The 24,440-nt window shown below is 56.5% G+C and overlaps 1 protein-coding gene across 1 annotated transcript; it reads left to right on the top strand.

The window, feature by feature from the left end:
• On the top strand, positions 1-24,440 carry LOC119110411 (transcription initiation factor TFIID subunit 6-like). Its single transcript, XM_037234224.1, is given in 13 exon segments — positions 1-51; positions 1,398-1,830; positions 3,292-3,378; positions 3,766-3,919; positions 4,859-4,911; positions 4,913-5,010; positions 6,410-6,545; positions 9,076-9,255; positions 13,042-13,276; positions 13,966-14,114; positions 14,823-15,042; positions 20,195-20,316; positions 23,705-24,440. Coding segments are annotated over 12 exon segments (1,692 nt in total). The 5' UTR covers positions 1-51; positions 1,398-1,662; the 3' UTR covers positions 23,795-24,440.

The raw sequence follows: 24,440 nt of genomic DNA on the forward strand, positions 1-24,440 counted from the left end.
GCATGAGAGCGGTTGAATGACATGAATTGGGAGAGGGATGTGGTGTTGCAGGTATGCGGAAGTGTTTAAGGAGGCCTAGGTAAAAACGACATGATTTTCAGAAAGGGTATCTTTGAATCAACGTATGGTCCGATTTTTAAGAGAATCGTACGATTTAAAGCCATTTTTAGGCACGGTAGTAAGTGAGTTCTGTTTGGTGGCTACCGTTAGTTGCACATTTGTATTTTTACTTGTTAGCAGCTTGGTTTTTTCAGAACAGTTTTGTTGAGGCAAGGAAATGTGGTCATAGAACTGTCTTATAGCACACATAAATGCTACATATTATTGTTTCATTAAATGGCACAGTATACTGGTGGAAGCTGTTGTGTTGTATTTGAAGTGGTCTGCAAAGGGTGGGAGACCAGTCAGTAAGATATTTGGGGGTAGGTCTGAATCTGCCTCAAATGGGGCACCAAGCTCTCTGCTTGGGACAGGGGCAGTCAAGGTGACATGGGTGCATAATATCACAGAATGAGGTAAAAACAGTAAAAACCTGATCCATGTCCCTTCTCCAGGTCATTCTATGAGGAATAAGATGTATAGCACTGGGCTATCCATGTGCATAATGTTTCTCACGAGTGCACTGAACAAGATACATAATATTGAAGCAATCGTCAGCTCTGAAATAAACACACTTATAGATGTGTGCACACTTTTGAAATGGAAAAAATGCCCAAGACCACAATTTCTTTATGTAGTAAATTTGCTCCTCAATGTGTCATTGTTGGCTTACATCATGAAATACTGATATGGGACTGAGGCACTTCCTATCCACTTCAATCTCAGAGGAAGTGGATAGGTGGCTGCATGTGGCACTGCTAGAAGTGTTGCTGAACCAAATATGATTATATGCTATTATTTTGGCCCTTTGTCCTGATTCCACATTTATCCTGTGCAGTTATATGTGCGTTTGAGGTGCAAGCCACATGCCAGCTAAGACACAGTTCCAACATTATTTTATCACAAGTATTGTTTTTGTAATAACATAATGCTGAATCCAGGCTTGAATTCTAGTGATGACGTGGCCTCTGAACTCGTTATGGTCATTATGGAGTGTGGTCACTGGCACTCCATTAAAAGGATATGAAAATTTGTGTTGCATGTTTTTAAACCAACACTGCCTATTGGTCAGTGCAGAACTCACATATCTATGTGGGTGCCACCATATCTTTTGGATGGCTCTTATTTCTGCTGTCTTAGTATGAAAGATGGCCAACTATCTGCTCTTGAATTGCCTTTTTTGAACATCCTGCTGTCAGTGCCACCCAGTAGTAGTGTCCTGTCTGTTGGTGGTGCCAGGCTGCCCCCACTACTGGTCATTAACTCCCATGTGCCCCCCCCCCCCTGATTGCCCACAGATGATGGGTGGTATCCAGTCAGCCTCTGCCATCTGCTGGTGATACCTGACCATCTTCCACCATTCGTTGGTGACGCCAGGCGGTCCCCCGCCGCGGGTGAGTGACACCAGGCGATCCTCTGTCGCCGGTCGGTGACGCCAGGTGGCCCCCCATCGCTGGCCAGTGACGCCGGGCGACCCCCGCCGCTGGCTGGTGGCGCTCGGACGCTCCTGCCGCGAGCTGGTGACGCCCCCCTGCCGTCCTGCGTCGGCTGCTGGTGGCGGCGATGAAGGTGAAGCACAAGCGGAGCGAGCCGGATCCGGCGCAGGCTTCCACGCTGAGCCTGGACTCGGTGCGGGTGGCCGCCGAGAGCGTCGGCATCTGTGGCGTGCCGGACGACGCCATCCGCGAGCTGGCCGAGGACACCACCTATCGGCTGCGGCAGATAATTCAGGTACGCCTCATGTCCGTCGTCCGAGGCGCGAGCAGACGCTGTGGTGGATTACACTGCGATGCGACGGGGTTGCGATCCGAAGCCGAGTGAATGTCCGGCATGGGCTGAGGCCGAGTCACGGTGTCAGGAGGTGGGCATGCTTCATGGTGTCTGACGCCCGGTTAATGCGCCCCCAAACCTTACGTGGTGGACAATTGGGGGGTGTGACGGTGTTGGAAGTTCGGTACTTAATGGGGGATTTCAACCCAGATCAAATCTGTGCTTCAGATTTCCATTATAAGAAGCAAAATCGTGAGGCTTTAGTGTACAAAGCACGCAATTATGGTGTACACTAAGCAATAAGCACCAGACATGCAAACGTCACATTCATTTTATTGTCCAGTAAGCTATCTTAAGGGATTTTCTCACCAACGTCCACCAACGGTACCCCATCCGTCCTCACTCACACTCCAATGCCAAGACCTTCCAGTTGGGCCTTGTTTCCTCTCGCACAATATATAATGTACGCTACATGCGCGCCAACCTTGTCTACAGTCGCGTCTCCGAGTGCCGGAGTCGGGCCAGAGACGTTCCGCGGGGTTGCTCTATTAACGGTATTCCACTATTTAGCTAATGCGCTCGTCAGTATGTCATTGTAAGGGATGCTTTTATGACGTCAGAGCCGCTGCCGTGTGTAAATTGTCACTGTAGCGGACGGGTTAATTTGCATCACGCGCCGTAATGTGGCTTTTAAATTGACGCGCGTTATCAACCCGACGATCGTGATGTGCGCGTGTTTGGCCCTTCCACATGATCTTTTGGTGTGTGTGTCCTTGACTTTATATGTTGAACTCAATGGTCATATTTTTTCTTGACCTTGAGCAAACACGCACCAGCCAGCACTGCCACCTCTTTCCAAACTGAAGTACTGCACTTGATATGGCCCGTCCGCTACAGTGGCAATTCTGGCGCGGTCACTTTGGCTACGACTCTGACATCATGGAGACTTTCTATGTACACATGAAGACGTTCTATGTAATGCGGCTCTATTGAGGCGGGCGGGCGGGCAGGAAGACGGAAAGACGGAAAGACAGGAAGACGGGAGTGTGTTGCGTGATGTTATTGCGTTCTTGCCGAAATGCACCGCGATGGTCTTGCCGTCCATGGCATCAAACATCATTCACAGAGTGTCGTGACCGAGTGGTTACCGTCTTCGGTTCCCACGTGGGGGGCGCCCGAGTCTAAGTCCCGGTGGCGCCGTGATCCCTGAGCCCTCGCATAGCCATTGCAGCCGCCAGCACCCTATGCAGTGGTGCGTGCATTCCCCTAAAATGTTAATTCCTCATAAACATATCAATGTTACATTGAACGACGCGATCTATGCTGTCTTAAATTCTGGCTGGTATTCGGTCTCTTTCCGTGATCGTACGGTGCGCATGCAGCAGCAGGCTAACCTGACGTACAATGTCCGCGTTTCCTCAGGATGCCTACAAGTTCAAAGCTCACGGAAAGCGGAAGAAGCTGCTCCCGATTGACTTCGACAATGCTTTGAGGATGCGAAACATGGAGGTCAGTTACGTGTCGCCTGCATTGCCGCTTCGCCATTGACATTGTGAATGTCTGTCAGGGCGCGTTTCGGCTGAGGATTGCGGCGATGCACTCGGGTCGCATGTCGCTCCTCTTCTTTATGTTCAGGCTGCGCCTGATGCAGTGATGGCCTTCGGCGATAGCGACGAAGGACGACCAGCGGCACCGGTCTAGTTACAAAATATGAAATTACGAACTAAGGTCGTGCGGGTGTGTTTGTGATTCTTTGCCGCTTTTCTGCATCGGCTTCACTCTCATCACGCGTCCGGTACACGCTGTGCCAGCGGGCTCGGCGTTGTTCGGTGCCAGCGCGAGGCGCGGCTCGGCACGGTGTCGGCGCCACCACCGTCCCTCCGTGTCGTCCTCCAGCCGCTGTACGGAGTGCAGAGCGCCGAGCACATCCCGTTCCGGTTCACGTCTGGCGGCGGCCGCGAGCTGAGCTTCCAGGACGACAAGGACGTCGACCTCTCCGACCTGGTGTCGGCCCAGATGCCCAAGGCGCCGCTGGACACCACCATCAGAGGTGCGGGCCGGCCGGGCCGGCTGCCGTCGGTGGTACACACACGTGCCGTTTGTGTGTGATAAAGGGAACATACACATTGGGGTAGCTTCCGCACGCCTGAGGCCGTTTCACACCGGGAGCGGAACGGGAGCGGAACCAGGCGCTGGTCTGAATTTGTAGGCGCTTACGTGACTCCCTAGCTTCCCGAATGTGCAATATCCGCGCGGTAGGGTTACGCTTGGTTGATCAAGGTAGTTTGTATCAGGCCAGGTTAGCTCACGACAGAAGCATTGCAACTTGGGAGCAAGTTGAAAAGACGGTGCGTGAAAACCAACTTTAAACAGAGCTAAGTCCGGTCTTTCGCCGCGCTGGTTGGTGGCGGTGATGGGGGGGGGGGAGGGGGGGGGGGGGACTAGGGAGCTGTATGATTGGTAGTTTACGGTTCGCCATCTAAGCCTGGTGATCGTTGGTCAACGGATCGTTTTACGTCATAGCGAGCCCCGTCAGTCATTTACTTCATGGTGAGCCCTGTCAGTCACCAGGGCGACAATCATGGGTTTCCATTAGATCATTCTCCGCTTCGACGTCTTCGCTGTTGAACATCATCCTATCTGCACTTGTTATCGTATCTGTTTCCCACTTCAGTCATTCAATAATTTCAGTCCGTATTTTTTATGTCGCTTTATATCGTTCCATGGTCCTACGTGTGGACAGTTTTCAATCTTAGCATTCAGCCGTCTTGTTCCGACTTTTCGTCCCTTGTTTATGTTATGCCATTTATGTCAAACATTCATGTCATTAGCCGTGCCACGTCTTTTTCCGTATAGTCATGTTGAGGTGCAGGGATCGTCGTCCTCTTTATGTAGGGTGTATCGGTGTGACATGTTCGTGCCGGCCTGGTCAGTCCCGTCGGGGAGCGGTGTACCATCGGCCGCCCTGGCAGTGATGCTCCCCCGACAGTGCACTGGCTGTGTATCGACGGCGTGCAGCCAGCCATCCCGGAGAACCCGCCGCCCGGTGGCGCTCGATCACCAGAAGCAGGAGTCCACCAACCCGGCCAGCAAGATTGGCAAGCCCGGCCACAGCCAGGCCAAGGCCGTGCCCAGCAAAAGGTGAGGCGTCACGCTCGCGCCGCGCGCCCGGCCGGCTCCGTGTGCGGGTGACCGCGGGGGAGGCTGGGGGAGGACAGACGTGGCCGCGGTCGGCTGTGCATTCAGCCTGTGGGCGTGAGCTTCGGCATTGGGCACGCGCTCTCGGGTGTTTACTGGCGGCTGGGGAGCGCTCCCGGGCTTTACTTACCTCGTTGGGTGTCGAGTCTTGCTGTGCACTTCGAGGCAGCGGTTGTTTCCCTGGGTATACAATTGGGGGTCTGGTCGCAGCGTGCGCCGTGTTACGCCCTGTCGCCTTGGTCCTGTTAACCTCAATGATAGTAATGATAACTGGGGCCCTATTATAAATGTCTCACAGCCTGCCAGACCCATTTAGAGATGGGATCCGACTTACCCCGAGATATACCTTACATTCAATGACTGGTTCACTCCGGAGTACGCGTGCCATCAGGCCGGCTACCCCAGCAGTGTGCGTTGCTTGTTTGTTGCTGGGCGAATCCTCGGGCGGGTTACATGGCCAAGTCCGGTGTGCGCCCGCGTGCAGTACATTGCGGTCGTCCTTGGTTACCCGGGGAGAGCTGTATGGCCTGCGGGATGTGCCGGGTTGCATGATCTGGTTTACCTCAGGGTGCGTCATAGGACCGCGGTCTGGTTTCTGTTCATGAGCAGGATTGCCGGCTCCGGAACACCATGTCGAGTCCAATAAGCTCGGACAAGATGCCGTTGAATGAGTGCAATACCGCGCCCCTACTCATGTTGCTGATACCAATAAATTAGAGCGGCGGTGTTCCATGAGCGTCATGTCACGCCTCAGGGACCAGTCTTTGCATGCCGTGGCTCAAAAGCGAAAGGCACGTGTTCCGCCTCACTGTACTGCAACGACAGCCGAAGCTTTGTAATCCAATCAGCGGGTATCTTGTTGCGGCCGCCGTTATTGCGCTGCCGAATGCCATAGGGCGGCGCCTTAGCCGGAGCCCGCTCAGACGTGCACATATGAGCCCGCTCCGACCGATTTCTGTCGACAATAGCGTGGTCTGACCGGTGGCGATGCCAACAATGTGCCTGCTGTGCGCTGTTCTGAGCTGGATCGGGACGGCACGGCGCCAGCGGGCTGGCGATGGCGTCCTTGATAGGTATACGAGCAATGAGAGGCCGCTCTCGGCCAGTCCATGTCGAACGCGATGGCGTCGGTGGCCGTGGCGTCTGATTGTTCTTCACGCTGGCCTCTGCTGCTGGGAGCGATAAGCCCCCACGTTTTCACTGATCTTGGCGTTATCCACAAAGCCGTGGACTGTACGTTACCGGCCGAGGAGCCTGGCACCTGCCGGAGCCTCCCGTCACCGGATCCGCTCTGTGGCACTGCGTGGTCGCTAACCTCCAGCCGCTGGCGCGTCTGTTGCAGCAAGAACCAGCGCGCCAAGACGATCGAGACGGTGAGCGTCAAGCAGCTGGCGCAGCACGAGCTGTCGGTGGAGCTGCAGCTGTACTACAAGGAGATCACGGAGGCGTGCGTCGGCAGCGATGAATCCCGGAGAGCGGTGAGTGTGCCGCCAGCAGCAGAGCGGTCCGTGTCCACCCGGCAGTGTGCGCGCAGCGGCAGTTCCCAGACGCCCTTGTTCCGCCAGCGCAAGCAGCCGGTCCCCCGGCGGTGTGCCCCAGCAGCAGAGCGGTCCGTGTCCACCGGGCATTTGCCGCCAGCAGCAGAGCGGTCCGTGTGTCCACCATGCGGGCAGTGTGCCACAGCAGCAGAGCGGCGGACCGGCAGTGCCCCAGCAGCCGGTCGTGTCCACCGGGCAGTTGCCGCCAGCAGCAGAGCGGTCCGTGTCCACCCGGGTGTGCCGCCAGCAGCAGAGCGGTCCGTGTCCACCCAGGCAGTGTGCCGCCAGCAGCAGAGCGGTCCGTGTCCACCCGGGCAGTGTGCCGCCAGCAGCAGAGCGGTCCGTGTCCACCCGGGCAGTGTGCCGCCAGCAGCAGAGCGGTCCGTGTCCACCCGGGCAGTGTGCCGCCAGCAGCAGAGCGGTCCGTGTCCACCCGGGCAGTTGCCGCCAGAGCACAGCGGTCCGTGTCACCCTGGCATTGTGCCCGCCCAGCAGCAGAGCGTCCGTTTCCACCCTGGGCAGTGTGGCCGCCAGCACAGAGCGGTCCGTGTCCACCCGGGCAGTGTGCCGTCAGCAGCAGAGCGGTCCGTGTCCACCCGGGCATGTGCCCGCCAGCAGCAGAGCGGTCCGTGTCCACCTGGGCAAGGTGCGGCCAGCAGAGAGCGGTCCGTGTCCTTCGGGCTGTGCCGCCAGCACAGAAGGTCCGTGTCCACCCGGGCAGCGTCTTATTCAATAGGTACCTGAATCATGGCTAATTGCCTGCCTTGCTGCGTCCAGCAACGTGACGTAGAGGTTAACTATAAAACTCTTCTTTCAATGCTCGATTTGTACCCAAAGTGCCTTGAGTACGGATGTACACAGAACGCTGACCAACCTCGGCATCTTAATGCCACGTGGCAAACAGATGATCGATGCAGAAGGTAAACATAGTACTTTGTGAAGCACGGTTGCACCATAAACGATCTCATGCCTTGTCCATGGACAGCTGATGTTTTGTTCGAGCGTGGTTAGCAAGTGTGAGCTTGTCCGTACGTGTCGTGCAGACCCTCTTTATATACACATCCGGGCACCTTCAACAGATCTTGACATTGACCAACCTTTACTGACCTCCGTGCGCCCATTTCGTTGTTTGAAGCTCTTAGTTTGAAATTGCTCGGATCGCAGAGCTAGGCTTGGTAATTGGTATTTCCCATGGTTTTATTTCTGACTTAGCACCAGGTCAGTGTACGTATACATCAGACGGTATTGCTGTATGCAGTTACTCGATTTGCAAATAAGGGCCAAGCTGCGGAAGACTGAATTTACGTGCTGCTATCGATTTCATAGGCATGATTTTTACAAATTTCAGTGCGGGGCTTTGCTTTCAATTCAATTCAGGCTTTTGAATGGTGTTTACTATTGGAACATGTCCTGAGGAGCTGTGCAGTTGCATCCATTTGATATTCCTGGCAGGCATAGTGTGTTTGCATGAGGCATGTGTTCTCTGTGACCTGTGATGTATTTGATGAATGGCCCGGAAAATTCATGAGTGCAGTTTTCCAAAATATGCTGGGGGTGGGCTGAGCCGACAGAAGTAGCTAAACTTGTTTTGTTATTGGAGCTGGATCTGGAGTCCATGAATTGAATACGGAACTGAATCGATGGCAGAATGTACCACTGATGTTAGATTGTTTCGGAATGTTTTTGGCCAATTACTTAGCTGTAGGTTGGATATTTATTACGCTATGGTAGTGTACTCTTGAAGATATAGCATGCCATGGATTATTTGGCCATGAAATGATATGCGTTGCACAATTGGAAAACTTCATACTGAGATGTAACTTACGTTGTATCATGTGTGTGCAAACAGCGGACTTCTTTTCCATCATCATTTGTTGGTTAAGAACATACAGGTTGGTTCACTTAAGATGTCATGCCGATGTCGAAAGATGTCTCAAGATGTCAATCGGTTCACCTAAGAAAGACAGAGGGAGAGAGCCAGAACCAGAGCCAAAGCCAGAGCCAGAGCCAGAGCCAGAGCCAGAGCCAGAGCCATCCATCATCCACCTCCCAGCCAGTGGTACTCGGGAAAGGGCCTCGTTACCTTCCGTCAGGACGGTCATCGCCCCGGGCGGGGTGATCGTTTCCGGGACCCAGCGAGCAGTGCCTCCCGACAGGACGATCGATGTTGCCGTGACTTGGCTTTAACAAGCCTTCAAATATGACTCGCTCGCCAACGCAGGTGTTGTAGAAGTGTCGTTTTGTTCTAATTTTCCAGCGCTGTGCGTCAAGATCCACGGTTTCCTCCGGTAGGTTCTCTGAATCTTACTATTCCTCTGCACAGGACCCCACTGGTACCCCATGAATGGTTATCTTAACAATGAGCATAAAAGCCTACGGCCTTTCTCTGCATCGTCGAGGGTCGCATGCGCTGATGCCCTTTCATTTTCTACTGGGGGTCTGAGTCGGACTCGTTCTTTCGACCCGGCAGGAAGCGTTGCAGAGCCTGTCCTCGGACCCGGGCCTGCACCAGATGCTGCCGCGCCTCTGCAATTTCATCTTCGAGGGCGTCAAGGTGAACGTGGTACAGTTCAACTTGGCGCTGCTCATCTACCTGATGCGCATGGTGAAGGCGCTGCTGGATAACCAGACGCTCTACCTGGAGAAATACGTGAGTACTCCGATGATGACCGGCTGGTTCTGTACTCCAGCCCCCCGTTCTGTTTTGGGGTGTCGCTGTGGGCAGTTAGTTGCAAACTGCTTGGGCTGCTCTCGAGATGACTGTATTGAATTGCAGTTGTATTATATGAATGCGCACCGCTGGTGTGAGATATCACGTCGGATTGCATCTGTAGCACTCAATGAGTGTCATGCCAGGCCGCATCTGCAGCAGTTCCTGGGTGTCACCCAGTGGGCACAAACCCGACCAGGTAATCTCTGGCAAGCTCCGCAGGCTGTGCTGGTCCAGTTCCATGTGCGGCGATCGGAGGCGGCCGCGGACATGCGCCATTTCACCGCACCCCGATGAAATCCCTCGCGCCCACGTCAAGTGTACCACAGGGAGATGTCGTGACATGCCACCGGCGCCGACTCACACCAGGCCGACGGCCGCCCCACGCGTCGCTGGCTGTCAGACGACGACGCCGTCAACATCGCTTACGCTCGGTCCCGGCTCCTGCCACCGCACTCTGGTCCTGTCGGCGGCGCTCGGTGTGGTTTGGTCCCGGCTCCTGCCACCGCACTCCGGGTCCTGTCGGCGGCGCTCGGTGTGGTTTGGTCTCGGCTCCTGCCACCGCACTCGGGTCCTGTCGGCGGCGCTCGGTGTGGTTTGGTCTCGGCTCTTGCCACCGTACTCGGGTCCAGTCGGCGGCGCTTGGCGTGGTCTGGAACCGTAGCACGTACGGCTCAGTTTTGCCGGTCTACTGCGGCTGTCGCGGTCATGTTGTTGCCGGGTTCATAGCCTTGTAGTGCTGTGTGTTGCAATCTATCCTGAGATAGATATGCTTTCCAAGATCGTCATACCTCATCAGATTCTTCTACCCTGTCCGTGTATGCATCAGGGTCTTCATCAGACCGCCTTGTTTTCTGAGGCCACTTCCCTGTCAGTGTTTGTCTGCTCACCTCGATCCCATCCAAAGACTTTCCCACTCAATTCTTCTCACCCGATGTGCCTATCATCTCGACCCCCCCCCCCCCTCGTTCCCACCCTTCCTCCAGACCCCGGCATATATCCCTTCTCGACACTTCCCCGCCTAATTTCACCGCTGTCTGTCGTTGATGCGCCACCATCTCGAAGCGCGCCGCCCGCCGCCGCGATCCCCGGTGCCTCCCGTCCCTCCCCGTAACGTATGCCGCGGCTTGCATTAGCATATTTCCAATGAAGGTGGCTATTTTCAATGGGCCGGTCGGCCTGTCGCCAGTAATTGACAAGCGCGCCGGCTCATTTTTCATTCAGCGCGCCAAGTTGCGCGATCGGGCTCCGCCTGCCGGTGTTCTCCGACGAAAACCATCGTCCGTCCGCCGCCCAGGCGCGTCCGATAGATTTGACAGGCGGAGGCCGGGCCGGCCCGGCTTGCGTGGCCGGCCGCTGGCGGCGCAGGCGGATATTTGACTGGCGCGGGCCGTGATGAGTGGCGTGTGCCTCGACTGATCCCGCTGACTGGCGCTTGCTGGGTCTGGGCGGGCGACTGCGGTCTAGGCTGGTTATAGTGCCGCGTGTCAGAATCGCTTGTGCGTAGTGCCGTTGTCTCCAGTTTGCTTTCATTGCATTTTGCGATTCGTAGAAAATGCTTCCGTACGTTGGGGTGGTAACAACGTCTGGTTGGCGAATGTCAGGCGTGGTCACCCATCGTATCAGCTCAATGGAATTCATCGGTCCCGGCGTCGGTTCGGCGTAGGCTTTTCGCAGCTCGATTAACCGCCTTGATCGTTTTTTAAGCACATTGTCTTATTTTCACAGTTATCACTGGATTGACTGGTGGGGGATCGCGCCACCAGTGCCTGCGGTGGGCCATTCGGTCATTTGTTGCGCCATTTGGGTGGGTGGGTCGGATCTGACTCGTGCGGACTCTGCTGTCAACGCACGCGCTGCGCATCCTCTAAACAACGCCTGGCCGTGCGTTCTGACTAGAGAAGTGTCGCCAGCTACCGCCACTACTATCACCATGCCGCTGGCATTTGTTTGTAACTGGACAGGACGTCCACTTCGCAGTCAGTCAACGCGGCTGCGTTGAGAGCTTCCGTCGGGTGATGGCTGTGACGTACTACTGCACACACGGCTTTATTGCTCCGTGCGGGGACTGAGACTGGCGGCCGAATGCTCGAGTCTTCGGAGACGATTCTGTGACCCAGGTGCTCAACGCCGTCAACGCAGAGCTGGCGCCTCTCGGTCATGGCAGCCTCCTGAAGTCAAGTCGTGAGCATCTCTGACGTTCGCTGCAGACAGGCATCTCCAAATTGTTCAGTTCTAGGTATGGAGCAATCCGCGCATGCCAGCCGCGTCACCCAGCAGCTTCTCCGCTTTTGCTCTTGACATGCCATCAGAATCAGAGACATGGCGGGACAGGAGTCGGGTCATTGTCGGCAAATTGGCTGACTGAGGGGCCCTGCGGCGATCTAGAATTAATCCACGGCACCCCCTGTTAGCCAGCACCTTCCGGTCAAACTGCGCAACCTTTCCACAATTGAAACACTCGGACGAGACGTACTGACGAGCGTCAGTAGGATGCAAAGCTCCTCAGCGGTAGCACTGCTTTACTCCGACTGAAATGGCCTGCGAAACCTCGCTTGCGTCCAAGTTTGGTTCCCTTCCCTCCGACGTTGATATGTCGTTGGCAGTGCTGTCCGATCCTGAAATGATGCTGACTTCCCTGGAGGCCGCTTCTAAAGAAAGACGTCTGGCGGGTGAGGCCGAACGTCAGCCGAGTCTCCCGATATGAGCTTCCTCTGCATCTGCGCGCTGTTAACGCCACATTCCGGCAGGTTATAGCATACGACATATAGCATACAGCACTGTCTCTCCGCACAGGAGCCAGAGCGTCACCGAAATCACAGTGCTTGATCAGCCTCCGTCGTTCTGCAATGCAGCTCGCAACGGATTGGCCGCCCTTCCTACAGCAAGTTTTATACTAGTATCGAGCCATTGTCACAGGCGGTCCGCGTTTCACATGCCAGTTAAGTAGCATGTGATTATCATCATGGGTCTTCTCGGTAACTTTTGCAGGTGAAGCTAAGCTTCTAAGAACAATAGACTGCCTTACCGCATTGGGAGAGGCTGCTTACAGATTTCCTTCGTCCCCAATGGTAGCACATCGATATCGCGAACAGCTGTATTGCTCTGTGCTGAGACCGCTGGGCTTGGACGGAGACTGTCGGCCAGCTGCGGCGGCCGGGCGAGGCTCGACTGACCTCGGCTGCCCGGAGCTGAGGGCAGTCACCTGACACGGCACGGCACGGCAATGATCCACTGCAGTCACCGGCTGGCGCATCTATGTCAGTCGGCTGCGCGAGCTACAAGCCAGCTGTCGTGTCTGTGTCGGTAGCTGCACGAGCTGATCCCGTCGGTAGCTAGCTGCATACTGTGTCGGCAGCTACGCGCGCGCGCTGACAGCCCTCCTGTCTGTGTGTGTCGGCAGCTGCACGAGCTGATCCCGTCGGTGGCCAGCTGCATACTGTCGCGGCAGCTGCGCGCGCGCGCTGACAGCCCTCCGGTCTGTGTGTGTCGGCAGCCTGCACGAGCTGATCCCGTCGGTGGCCAGCTGCATACTGTCGCGGCAGCTGCGCGCGCGCGCGCTGACATCCCTCTGGCCTGTGTGTGTCGGCAGCTGCGCATGCGCTGACAGCCCGCCGGTCTGTGTGTGTCGGCAGCTGCACGAGCTCATCCCGTCGGTGGCCAGCTGCATACTGTGTCGGCAGCTGCGCGCGCGCTGACAGCCCGCCGGTCTGTGTGTGTCGGCAGCTGCACGAGCTGATCCCGTCGGTGGCCAGCTGCATACTGTCGCGGCAGCTGTGTGCCAGGCCGGAGGCCGACAATCACTGGGCGCTGCGGGACTTCGCCTCCCGCCTGCTGGCGCAGATCTGCAAGAACTTCAACACGTCCACCAACAACATGCAGACGCGTGTAACGCGCCTCTTCACCGGCTGCCTGCAGGGCGACAAGGCGCCCCTGGCTGCGCACTACGGCGCCCTGGCCGGTGCGTCCCCCTCCCGGGATCGTAATGGGAGGGTAGTGCGCGGCTGCACTGCTGCTGGTGGCTCGGGGCGCTGTTAGGTGCTATGTCTGGAAGACGCGCTGAGACCGCTGTAGATTGCGGAGATGTGAAGGCTCGCCACGCACTGCCTCTCGATGCGTTTTCAGAACGAGAGTTGCGTGGACTTCGTCTGTTAGGCCCGTGGGCTCATAAATCAAAGCTTTTCCGGGATGAGTGGTATTGATGTCTTCAGATATAGCTACAAATGCTGGCTGGCTCATTTTCAGTCTGGCAGAAGAAAGTTTTCCCTCAAGTCTCACCTGCAAACGTAGGGAATGCAGCGCCTCTCATAGGAAACCCCGACCACAGCTAGCGGTCTCTGATATGCACCCGATTGCTGCGCGTCTCTGATGTGCACCCGACTGCTGCGCGCCTCTGATATGCACCCGACTGCTGCGCGCCTCTGATGTGCACCCGACTGCTGCGCGCCTCTGATGTGCACCCGACTGCTGCGCGCCTCTGATGTGCACCCGACTACTGCACCGCCCCTGATATGCACCAGGCCGCTGCACCGCCTCTGATATGCTGCGCCAAACAAATAGCGGTGGCTGTGACAGATCAGTCGTAAGTCGCGTATGTGCTGGCCGGCCGCATCGGGGCGTGTCCTCTAGCCCGCCAACTCTACCGGCCAGGTCTTTCCGAACTGGGGCCCGAGGTCATCAAGGCCTTCGTCATGCCGCAACTGAAGCCGATGGGCGCGCGGCTAGAGCAGCTGGCTGAGGCGGCGACCATCAGCCCTGCCGACAAGCTGGCCGCCACTCACCTCAAGCAGCTGTTCGCGGTGAGTGAACGATGCTTGTGGCCCCACAGCCGCGCCCGTGCGGGCTCGGAAACAGCTGGCGCGGCCGGAGCGGTGCAAAGGGCGCACAGGTCTCGGTCGAGGGTGGCGCCGGCGGCCGAAGATCGCGACCGGCGCCGTCGACCGGGGACCCGAGCGGCGCGGCCCGGTCCGGCGCCGGCAGCCACCGCGCCCGTAGCATGTGACGGGCGGCGGCCCACCTGGCGCCCTGCGAGATTGGCCCCTCAGCAGTCGGCCGGCTCGTCGCGACGGTGGGCGGACGGAGCGGCCATCATCGGTGGGGCGTGCCCGGCCTACGGCGCGGCGGCTGGCCCCGGCGCTGACAGAGAGCGCCTCCCTGGGCCGGACTGCAGTGTCATGGGAGCGTGGTCGTGTTCCGTTGGGACATCGTTTGTGTGTACATCATTGGTTGACGAGCCGGATCTTTGGTCGTGTGTCGCTTATGCTGGCCACTTTTCAGTGCTTCATCTGGCGTGAGCGTCTCGCCGGCAGCGACTCTGCCCGCTGCCTGTACCATAGGTGTACCATAGCTGACCTGGCCCCCTCCGTATCTCAGCCGACCTACTCCGTGTCTGACCCGTCCGTGTCTGACCTGCCTCATGGCTGCTCTGACAGCTGACCTGGCCGTGCCTGACCTGCCTCATGGCTGCTCCTGGCCGTGACCTGACTGCTTGCGTTTGCCGTTCTCAGCGGGCCCTGACGCCGCTGCTGAAGCAGCTCCGCTCGCCGCCGGACATCCCAGACGAGTACCAAGCCGAGTTTGGCCACCTGGGTCCGCTGCTCTGCGCCTCTGTGGCCAAGGCGCGCTCTCAGACGATGGCGCCGCCGCCGGCCGCCGGCGCCGCCTTTGGTGCCGCGCCCGGCACGCCCAAGCTGGCGCTGGCTGGCGCCGGTCAGACGGCCAGGATCGGTGAGCAGACCACCCTCACGCCGGGGAGGGGAAGATGGGCCCGTGGCTGTGGCTCCGTGGCTGCGCTGTTTTGTGCTGTCCGCGCACGCTGTGGTGCACACACTGAAGCAAGTGGTATTGAATACGTAGAACAGCACGTATGAAAAGCGGGACATGCAGTGCGCGAAAGTCGAATAGGCAGGCGTTATCACGCAGGCGGTCATATCCGAATACCGCCAGTTGTTGTATGCTCCTTTGTAGACAGTAGTAAACTCAAATACATCGGTTGCGACCAACTACCGCCAAGTATATGCTATGTAGCGGGGAGACCCAAATTAGCCCAGTTGTCACTTGTGCAACTTTGGGCACCTCTCAGAATTCAAGATGGCGGCCGCCGCCATCTTGAGTGACAGTTTAGTTTTTTTTCTTGACGACTTGGAGTGTCGTGTGACATCGCATTGGAGGTTTTAATGGCAGGGAGTCCATTTCTTTAGTTGATTTTCATGGCGGAGTTAAATTCAAGGTGACATCGAGGATCAAATGAGAAAGATGGCCACAAATACAGAAAATCACCACTATTGATAAATTTTTGCCGCTCGTTGTCTTCTGGTACGTGTCGTCTTCTGGTAAATAACTGTATTTGTTATTAACCATAATTGTTAAACCATATGCTGCATACACAATGCATTTACTGTAGAAGGTGCTTTTCACTTTGGTTGGGTATATATAGTCAAGCTGTCATCCTTAGGCCTCCTATACCCTGCAGTGTCAACCACCGCGAACTTTTGTGGGAAACTTCGGTGTAACTGGTTTTATGTACCTAGGAGAGTCAAGTTAGCGGCTGCTACTCGTGCAGCTTAGCACATTTCTCGGCATTTATTTTATTTCTCGTATTGTCCGTTGGTCAAGTTTTAAAGTTTTATGTGGACGACTTGTAGGGTCGTTAAACACCGTTTTTAGGGATTTTTTGTTGGTGAGGAGCTCAGTTATGCAGCTGTTTTTAAGGTTTGAGTCAAGGTCATATCGTAATTCAACGGTCAGCGAGACGGCGGTGCCGGCATGCCCGGAGCTACTGGTGGACGCGCACGTCAGGCGACACTCGGACAGCGAGACCGCGGTGCCGGCATGCCCGGAGCTACTGGTGGACGTGCACGTCAGGCAACAATCGGACAGCGAGACCGCGGTGCCGGCATGTCCGATGTTGGTTGACCTCCGTCCGCTGCTATACCACATCCTGTGGCCAGCTCCTGGGGCCGCAGAAGACCTGGTTGAAGATTTGGAGATCCGACTGGCCCGCTACATTCCTAGCTCCCCCGAGGAAGCTTCCCCGTGATGTGCCCCCCCCCCCCTCCCGAAGACGAGAAGCTAGAGATGTTGCCAACTTTGGTCCGAGCGTCGAGGTTTTCACCATTAGACCGCCCGTCTTAAGAGCGGCAGTTACTCCCGAAGCGCTCGTGGATATAGAAACTTGCAGCTGCGCCGCTGAAAACAAGCCATGCAACGTTGCACGCTGCAGCTGCAACAGCCACAGCCACAGCCACAGCCTTGGTCACAGCAACAACTTAGGCCTTTGGGGAACAGGGTGCTGCAAATGTTAGGGAGAAATCACATGCTAAAGCTGTTGCACCAGCAAGCAGATGGATGTCAAAGACAACGGAGGAGAGCTAGTATACATAGTGATGATGATTATGAAAAGGAATTAGTAACGCGACGCGTGCTAGCTGGTGGTACTGCGCTGTCTTTGATGTCTCCTTAGATGTCGGGACATTTTACATCAGATGTTTTCATTGAGTTTAACTTTTGACGTATGATTTGGCGTTGAATTCAACCTCGCAACCCAAAAATAAGTCCAGAAATGCGCTCGCCACCCATGATAGCCTCCTGAAATAGATATTACGCGACCATATACGCCATCGAAATTGAAATATGAAAATTGGTTAGCATTCAAGATGGCGGCGGCTGCCATCTTGAATTCTGAGAAATGCTGAGGGCTGCACAAGTAGCAACCAAGCCAAGTTGGTTTGCTTTATTTTATAGTACATATCCTCCTGAAAAGTTAGCGGTAGATAACGCCGCGGGGGTAACGTTTGTGCGACTTGACTAACGTAGTTTGCGTGACCTTTGCCGACGTTTCAAGAACTGCTCACAATCCCGAACTGGATGCAAGACTTAACTGATACTCCAAGACGTCTGCCAAGTGACCTCTGCCAATCAGTTCGAGTTGAAATCCCGTCCACGCGTTACAGGTCCCGTCAGCAAGGGGGGTGACGTTTGACGGGCGGGCCGCCGCAGACGGGGCGTGGTGTCTGGGGGAGGGGCCGACTTCGATCTGACGGCACGCGCCGTCCGTGATGTATGCTAATCGCATTCGGCGATTGACGTTCGGGCTGGGCGCCCCAATTTGTCTGGGGTGCGACGGGCGCCGGCGCCGGCGGCAGCTGGGACGCCGCCCGCACTATGTGACAGCCGGCCGCTTCTCACGACCCGGGGCGGCGCCGCGCCGCCGCTGAAAACCGTCGGGATGCGCTGGAAATAACGGTACACGGATCGTTTGGGACCAAAGGTTACATACTGAGTTATATACTGGGTTTAAGGCAAAGATACGTATACATACATAGATGCGTGTACGCACGTACATGTATGCATACATACATAATACACACACACACACACACACGCACGCACGCACGCACGCGCACGCACGCACGCACGCACGCACGCACGCACGCACGCACGCACGCACGCACGCACGCACGCACGCACGCACGCACGCGCGCACGCACGCACGCACGCACACACACACACACACACACACACACACACACACACACACACACACACACACACACACACACACACACACACACACACACACACATATATATATATATATATATATATATATATATATATATATATATATATATATATATATGTACCCGTGTACGTATATATCTGTATATGATACATGTGCCAGCGTTATTTGACTCCTTGGTCTGGGTGCATTTGATCAGCTTTTTCCCCACTTGCTTTAGTTTTCCTATTGAGACTAGCAAGTAATTCGCGTATGTTTGGCATCTATTGGTTGGCCTGAAGTTTCGAAATCATCGCATATTCCGTTATTAAACGTGCACGCATACAATATACAAACGAGAAATATATGATAACGTGTTACAGTTTGGTATAACTAGGTAGGTGTAACAATTGCGTAAGGCGAAGCCTATCTCGGTCGTCAAATTTTGTACAGTAAATTAGGTGGTTGACATTTTTGTCAGCATGAGGAGTCAAGCGACAAACACGTGATGAGCAATAAGTGACACTTTCTACGGTGATGGTAACGGGTGTCCTTAGATAGAGTGGAGGGCGACTGAGGGGTTGGTTTATTTGTTCAGCCCCGGAGACCTTGGTTTGGTCGTGACAGCCTCAAGAGCATGAAGCCCCCTCTTTGATTATGCTTTGGTGCTGGTGTCTCTGTTGAGGTCGTCTCGAGTGGTGTTCCGGTCGTCTTCTTTTCTGTTGTGCTCTTTGGGGGCACCGTCAGTTAAGTGCATCGGCAACCGTCTTGAAAGTGTGGTGGCATTGGCACCAACGTAGTTTGATTGCTTCGCGAGTCTGCAATCTCCTGTCAGAAGGGAACTGGTAAACTACGTTGTTGCGTTTCACGGGGTCAGATTTGGCTGTGAGATGATTTCTCGTGATGAGTTGGAGGGCCTTTCTGTATTTCGTAGAAGACAAGATAATGAGCGTTATATTGTCCGGTGCACCGGCTTGACGCCAGATATTATTTTCTTCAGGATACGCTGCTCGCCTGTCTTATAACTATCAGACATTTGATTCTGATAGAACAGTTTGGTTTGATTTTGTTTATGTTTGCTTGGGACAGCTTTTGTCTGATATTGTGACATAAATTCATGGTCAGTGGCACTGGTGGAGTAGCAATCATTTACAAGGACTTGTTTGGTGCGCTGCAGTTCACCGTGTAGTTGCGTCCAATGAGAGCTGAGTTCGAAGGCTCTTCGGAGGCGGGGGCGCGCTACACAGATCTGGTGCCGTTCTTGACACTCGCTTGTGGCGTTGAGGCACCATCCAGCATATAGCTACTCCATTATTTTTCCGGGAGAGGTTGTCTGGTGCGCGAAATAGGTTCTCTGTTGTACAGGTTCGCAGGAGATTCTCCAGAAAGGAAGAATTGAGTGTGGGAGGAGGATGGATGGATGGTCATAGGTATTTTAACGCATAATTTTATTGCCTCTTGTTCTTAAATACTCGTCAATGAACCTTGGACGCCCAATGTTACTAATAAACCAGAAGATTACGTGTTTTTGAGAATGCCTGAGGACTGGTCCGTTGACTTTAGGTCATGTTTCATAGCGTACGACGCGATAGGGCAGTTGAGTTGCTTGGCCAGTTGATGGGTCGTCGTAGGGCACTGATGGCGCGGTACCACGATCGGGCACCATTGGACGCTGCGGATTTCCTGTCCCGTGAATAGTTGTATCGGCTCAAGCGGGCTCAGTGTTCTCCAGTGATCTTCCGGAAATGGACGTCATCGCCGACATCGTCGGCGCGGTTTGTTGGCTTTGGTTTTTAACCTGGGGGTAGAGTCTAGCTTGATATGATCAGGACAGTCGCGTAAGCCCTTTGTAAGGAAAACCGACACAACATCCGCACACGTTATTGTTGATATCGGAGCATGCACATTTCCAGGTCGTAAGCAACGCTTGTTCCTCTGGATTTGACAGCTAGACGAGGTTTTTTATACCGATTGACGCGTCGTCATATTGTCCGTTGGTTGGTGCGTGGCTTGTGTTGTGTATTGTGTGTGTGGTGCCGTAGCTGTCAACTGGCTGCCGCTTGTCCCCCCGGTGTGTGCGGAGAATTGACTGTCGCCTGGTCCCCCCCGGTGTGCGCGGAGAACTGACTGCCGCCAGGTCCCCCCGGTGTGTGGGGAGAACTGACTGCCGCCTGGTCCCCCGGTGTGTGGGGAGAACTGATTGCCGCCTGGTCCCCCCGGTGTGTGCGGAGAACTGGCTGCCGCCTGGTCCCCCCGGTGTGTGCGGAGAACTGACTGCCGCCTGGTCCCCCGGTGTGTGGGGAGAACTGATTGCCGCCTGGTCCCCCGGTGTGTGCGGAGAACTGACTGCCGCTTGTTCCCCCGGTGTGTGCGGAGCAGCAGGCACGCCACAGCGCACCATTATCGTCAGCAACTCGCCGTCGGCGGCCGGCAAGGCGGCCACGACGGGCGGCGGCAAATTCGTCATCATGGGCGGATCGCGTCCGAGCACGCCCGGCCAGGTGAGAGGGCCCGCTACGTCCCGTGCTGCTATCCTCTGTAGCAGCCGGCGGCGCCCAAACAGGTGGGACTTTTCCCCCGGTTCCCTGGTTCTCCGCTGTATTCACCGATCCCTCCCATCTGCGCTCATATGGCTACGCTTTAAACCAGATGACGGCCCTCAGCAGGTTCCATTTCCCGATCCGCTCGGTTCCGTCTTCATATGACTTTATCCCATCCCTGCATTTTTTTCTCTCTCTCTCTCTGTCCCTCTCTCTCCCCTCCCTCCCTCCCCCTCCCCTCCCTCAAACTCCTCTTAATCTTTCCCCGCCTGTCTGTTCCCACCTCTTCCGTGCTTCCGTCCATGCCGATGTACTCTTCCCTTAACGATCGCGTGCCGCCAGTGTCTGCTCTGGTGATGACTATCGATTCTTGTGTCACTGTTGTCTTTACTTCCATGTTCTCCTGCTCTTTCCTTGCATCCATAGACCCCCCCCCCCCCCCACACTCCTCCCGCAACAGTCCTGTGACCTGTCCCTGTCCTGCTTCCAGTGTTCGGACAGTGACGATCCAGCTCAGGTCAGCCCCTGAAGGCGGCCAGTTTGGTTGGGCGCCGCGTTAGTGCGCGGACGCAGCGGCCCACTGGTATGCTGCCCGCAGGGCGCATCACTCCCGCCACTTCCCCGCACGGATGTCGGGAGATCTGAGCCCAATATGTCCCGGTGCCTGCAGCGCAAATCGCTGATGAATTGATTATTTGTATTGCTGGCAATGCTGATTCGAACCTAATTTAGTGCATCGAACGTTTCTTTGCATATAGCAAATTGGATGCGCCCCCGTTAACATTGCTTCCGCCCCTACCTTCATATGAGCAAGCACAGGTGCTCGACAGCGTGAGGCGCACCGGGCGCAGTACCACCTGCCCCTCCCCCGTCCCGCGCCCCGGAGCTGCGCTACGGCCGCTGGCGGGCCCGGCCGTCTGTCAGCGGCTCGGCTGCAGTCGGTGCTGTTATGACGAGCGGGACTTACCGGCCCGGCCGACCTGCCGGCGGCGCTGGGCCGCTGGCGGGCTCGGCCGTCTGTCAGCGGCACGGCTGCGGTCGGTGCTGTTATGACGAGCGGGACTTACCGGCCCGGCCGGCCTGCCGGCGGCGCTCGGCCGCCGCTGACGGCCGTTCGCCCGCTGGGCACCCCGACGGCGGTGCGTTTACCTGAATACCGCCACTCTCTGTTGCGGACGCTTCTCGGGCCGGATGTGGCCCAGTCCAGTACGAGCTGCGCCGAGCGGTGATGGGTCGTCTCGTGCCGTCGGGCCACGGCGGGGTCGCCTCCGCCGCGGGTCTTTATTAGCGTCGGGAAGTTGTGAAACTTAATTGCGGGGCGCGTGAAGCCCACGTGACACTATCTTCGCACTCCACTTACCGAACACCATCCCATTGCACTGTAATGGTGATAGCCCCTGACCAGTGGCCAGATAGCCCGGAACAGTGGCGCTGATCGGACGACCATACCCGCTGTGGTAGGCGCCTGTCAGAGATTAGAGTCCTGTGGTAGGCGCCTCCCAGAGATGAGGACCCCATGATCGGGCCCTAATCCCTAGGAAATATCGGTCACACCCGCTACGGTAGGTGCCTATTAGAGAGTAGGACCCCTGATCGGGCGGCCATACCCGCTGCGGTAGGTGCCTACTAGAGAGTAGGGCCCCTGATCGGGCGGCCATACCCGTGCGGTAGGTGCCTACTAGAGAGTAGGGCCCGTGATCTGGCGGCCGTACCCGCTACGGTAGGTGCCTATTAGAGAGTAGGACCCCTGATCGGGCGGCCATACCCGCTGCGGTAGGTGCCTACTAGAGAGTAGGGCCCCTGATCTGGCGGCCATACCAGCTGTGGTAGGTGCCTACCAGAGAGTAGGGCCCCTGATCTGGCGGCCATACCAGCTGTGGTAGGTGCCTACTAGAGAGTAGGGCCCCTGATCTGGCGGCCATACCCGCTGCGGTAGGCGCCTATTAGAGAGTAGGGCCCCTGATCTGGCGGCCATACCCGCTGCGGTAGGTGCCTACTAGAGAGTAGGATCCCTGATCGGGTGGCCATACCCGCTGTGGAAGGCGCCTGCTAGAGAGTAGGGCCCCTGATCTGGCGGCCATACCCGCTGTGGAAGGCGCCTGCTAGAGAGTAGGGCCCCTGATCTGGCGGCCATACCCGCTGTGGTAGGCGCCTACTAGAGTAGGGCCCCTGATCTGGCGGCCATACCAGCTGTGGTAGGCGCCTGCTAGAGAGTAGAGCCCCTGATCGGGCGGCCATACCCGCTGTAGTAGGCGCCTGTAGGGCCCCTGATCTGGCGGCCATACCCGCTGCGGTAGGCGCCTACTAGAGAGTAGGACCCCTGATCTGGCGGCCATACCCGCTGTGGTAGGCGCCTGCTAGAGAGTAGGGCCCCTGATCGGGCGGCCATACCCGCTGTGGTAGGCGCCTGCTAGAGAGTAGGGCCCCTGATCTGGCGGCCATACCCGCTGCGGTAGGCGCCTATTAGAGAGTAGGGCCCCTGATCTGGCGGCCATACCCGCTGTGGTAGGCGCCTGCTAGAGAGTAGGGCCCCGGGTCGGGCGGCCATACCCGCTGTGGTAGGCGCCTACTAGAGAGTAGGGCCCCTGATCGGGCGGCCATACCCGCTGTGGTAGGTGCCTCTCAGAGATTTGTGGCCCTACATATGCTACGATACGTATACGCGCGTATGCTCCACTTTTCTACGCGGGCACCCCTAGAGGGCATTCAGATAAATGTGTTCGAGTGCCTCAGGTGACAGTGCGTTATCATGCCCGCCGGTGGTTTGGTTCCTTAGTGTTTTTAAATAAATAGGTGTATTCGTTTTGACGTGATATTGATTGTTATTCCACTTCTTGTTTACTTTCAAGCTTCCGCATACATTTGAATGTTTTTGCATCGATGACTATTTTTGAACACGCGCGATATTTATTCCGTCATAAGTTTACCCTGTACGTGTTTTTCTGTAGTATGGAGCCATTTCGAATTCAGCTGCGAGCGATGGTACGAAATTTGAAAGGGAGAGACGTCTTCCATGTTGTTTTCTTTTTCATTTGGTGTCGCAGAGTCGGCAGGTCGCGTGTTTTTCCTTCAGTCCTCCACGGGCTCATAGCTGTCACAAGTTTATTGCAAACATATGTGGTCCCAGCCGTACTGCTTCTCAGGCAGATCACTAACCAATGTCATTCGTGTCGCGGCACTCTCGAGGAGGGTTTTTGCTATGTTAAGTTTCCTCTAGCGGCATGCCACGCCCGTCAAAGGTCTTGAGTTACCATTCCGCACCCCGCTATTGTCGGCCCAACACGCAGCTACCCGGCGTCGGAGTTGTGGCACGCATCGCCTGACGCTGAGACGTGTGCTTGCTCCGCAGCTGGGCCAGCTGCCGAAGGGCGTGTTCCTTATGCAGGACGACGCGGTGATGAGCGTCAAGACGGAGCCGGAGGCCAAACAGGACGAATGAGAGGCGCGCCGTGCGGGGCGCTGCGTCAAGACGGAGCCGGAGGCCAAGCGGGACGAGTGAGCCGTGCGGGGCGCTGCGTCAAGAAGGAGCCGGAGGCCAGGCGGGACGAGTGAGCCGTGCGGGACGCTGCGTCAAGACGGAGCCGGAGGCCAGGCGGGACGAGTGAGCCGTGCGGGACGCTGCGTCCCGCCAGATCACCTGTCGGCCGGTATACCGCCCGTCTCCAGCACCACCGGCCACTGAAGTGTGGATACACGCCCGTCTGGCCGAAGCCGGGTCACAGACTGAGGCGCCTGGGACGCCTGTGCCCGTTTCTGTCCCTCCACTGGCGTGGACCGACTGTGTCGGCGCAAGCAGACGCCGTTCAGACATGACGGGATCTTTTTTATGAAGCGAGTGCTAGCGTGTTGTCATGATCACCTGGTTGTTGGCACGTGTCGGCCCGGAGCAGCGTGGTCGGGGTTGTAGCGTGCGAGCTCGGAGTGCGACGCGCCGCCGTTGTACGCGATCTCTAGGACGGATGCGGCGTGCTTGCCGCCCGAGCGGTCCATTCGCACCACACCGAGGCGTGTTTGCCAGATTGCTGAGGCGTCGCACAGCCCTTGATCACAGTGTCTCGCAGAATACACTGGCGATATGGCGTTTC

Source organism: Pollicipes pollicipes, unplaced genomic scaffold (assembly GCF_011947565.3).
Source record: "Pollicipes pollicipes isolate AB1234 unplaced genomic scaffold, Ppol_2.1 Scaffold_7231;HRSCAF=8579_pilon_pilon_pilon, whole genome shotgun sequence".
In the NCBI taxonomy this organism is placed as follows: Eukaryota; Metazoa; Arthropoda; class Thecostraca; order Pollicipedomorpha; family Pollicipedidae; genus Pollicipes; species Pollicipes pollicipes.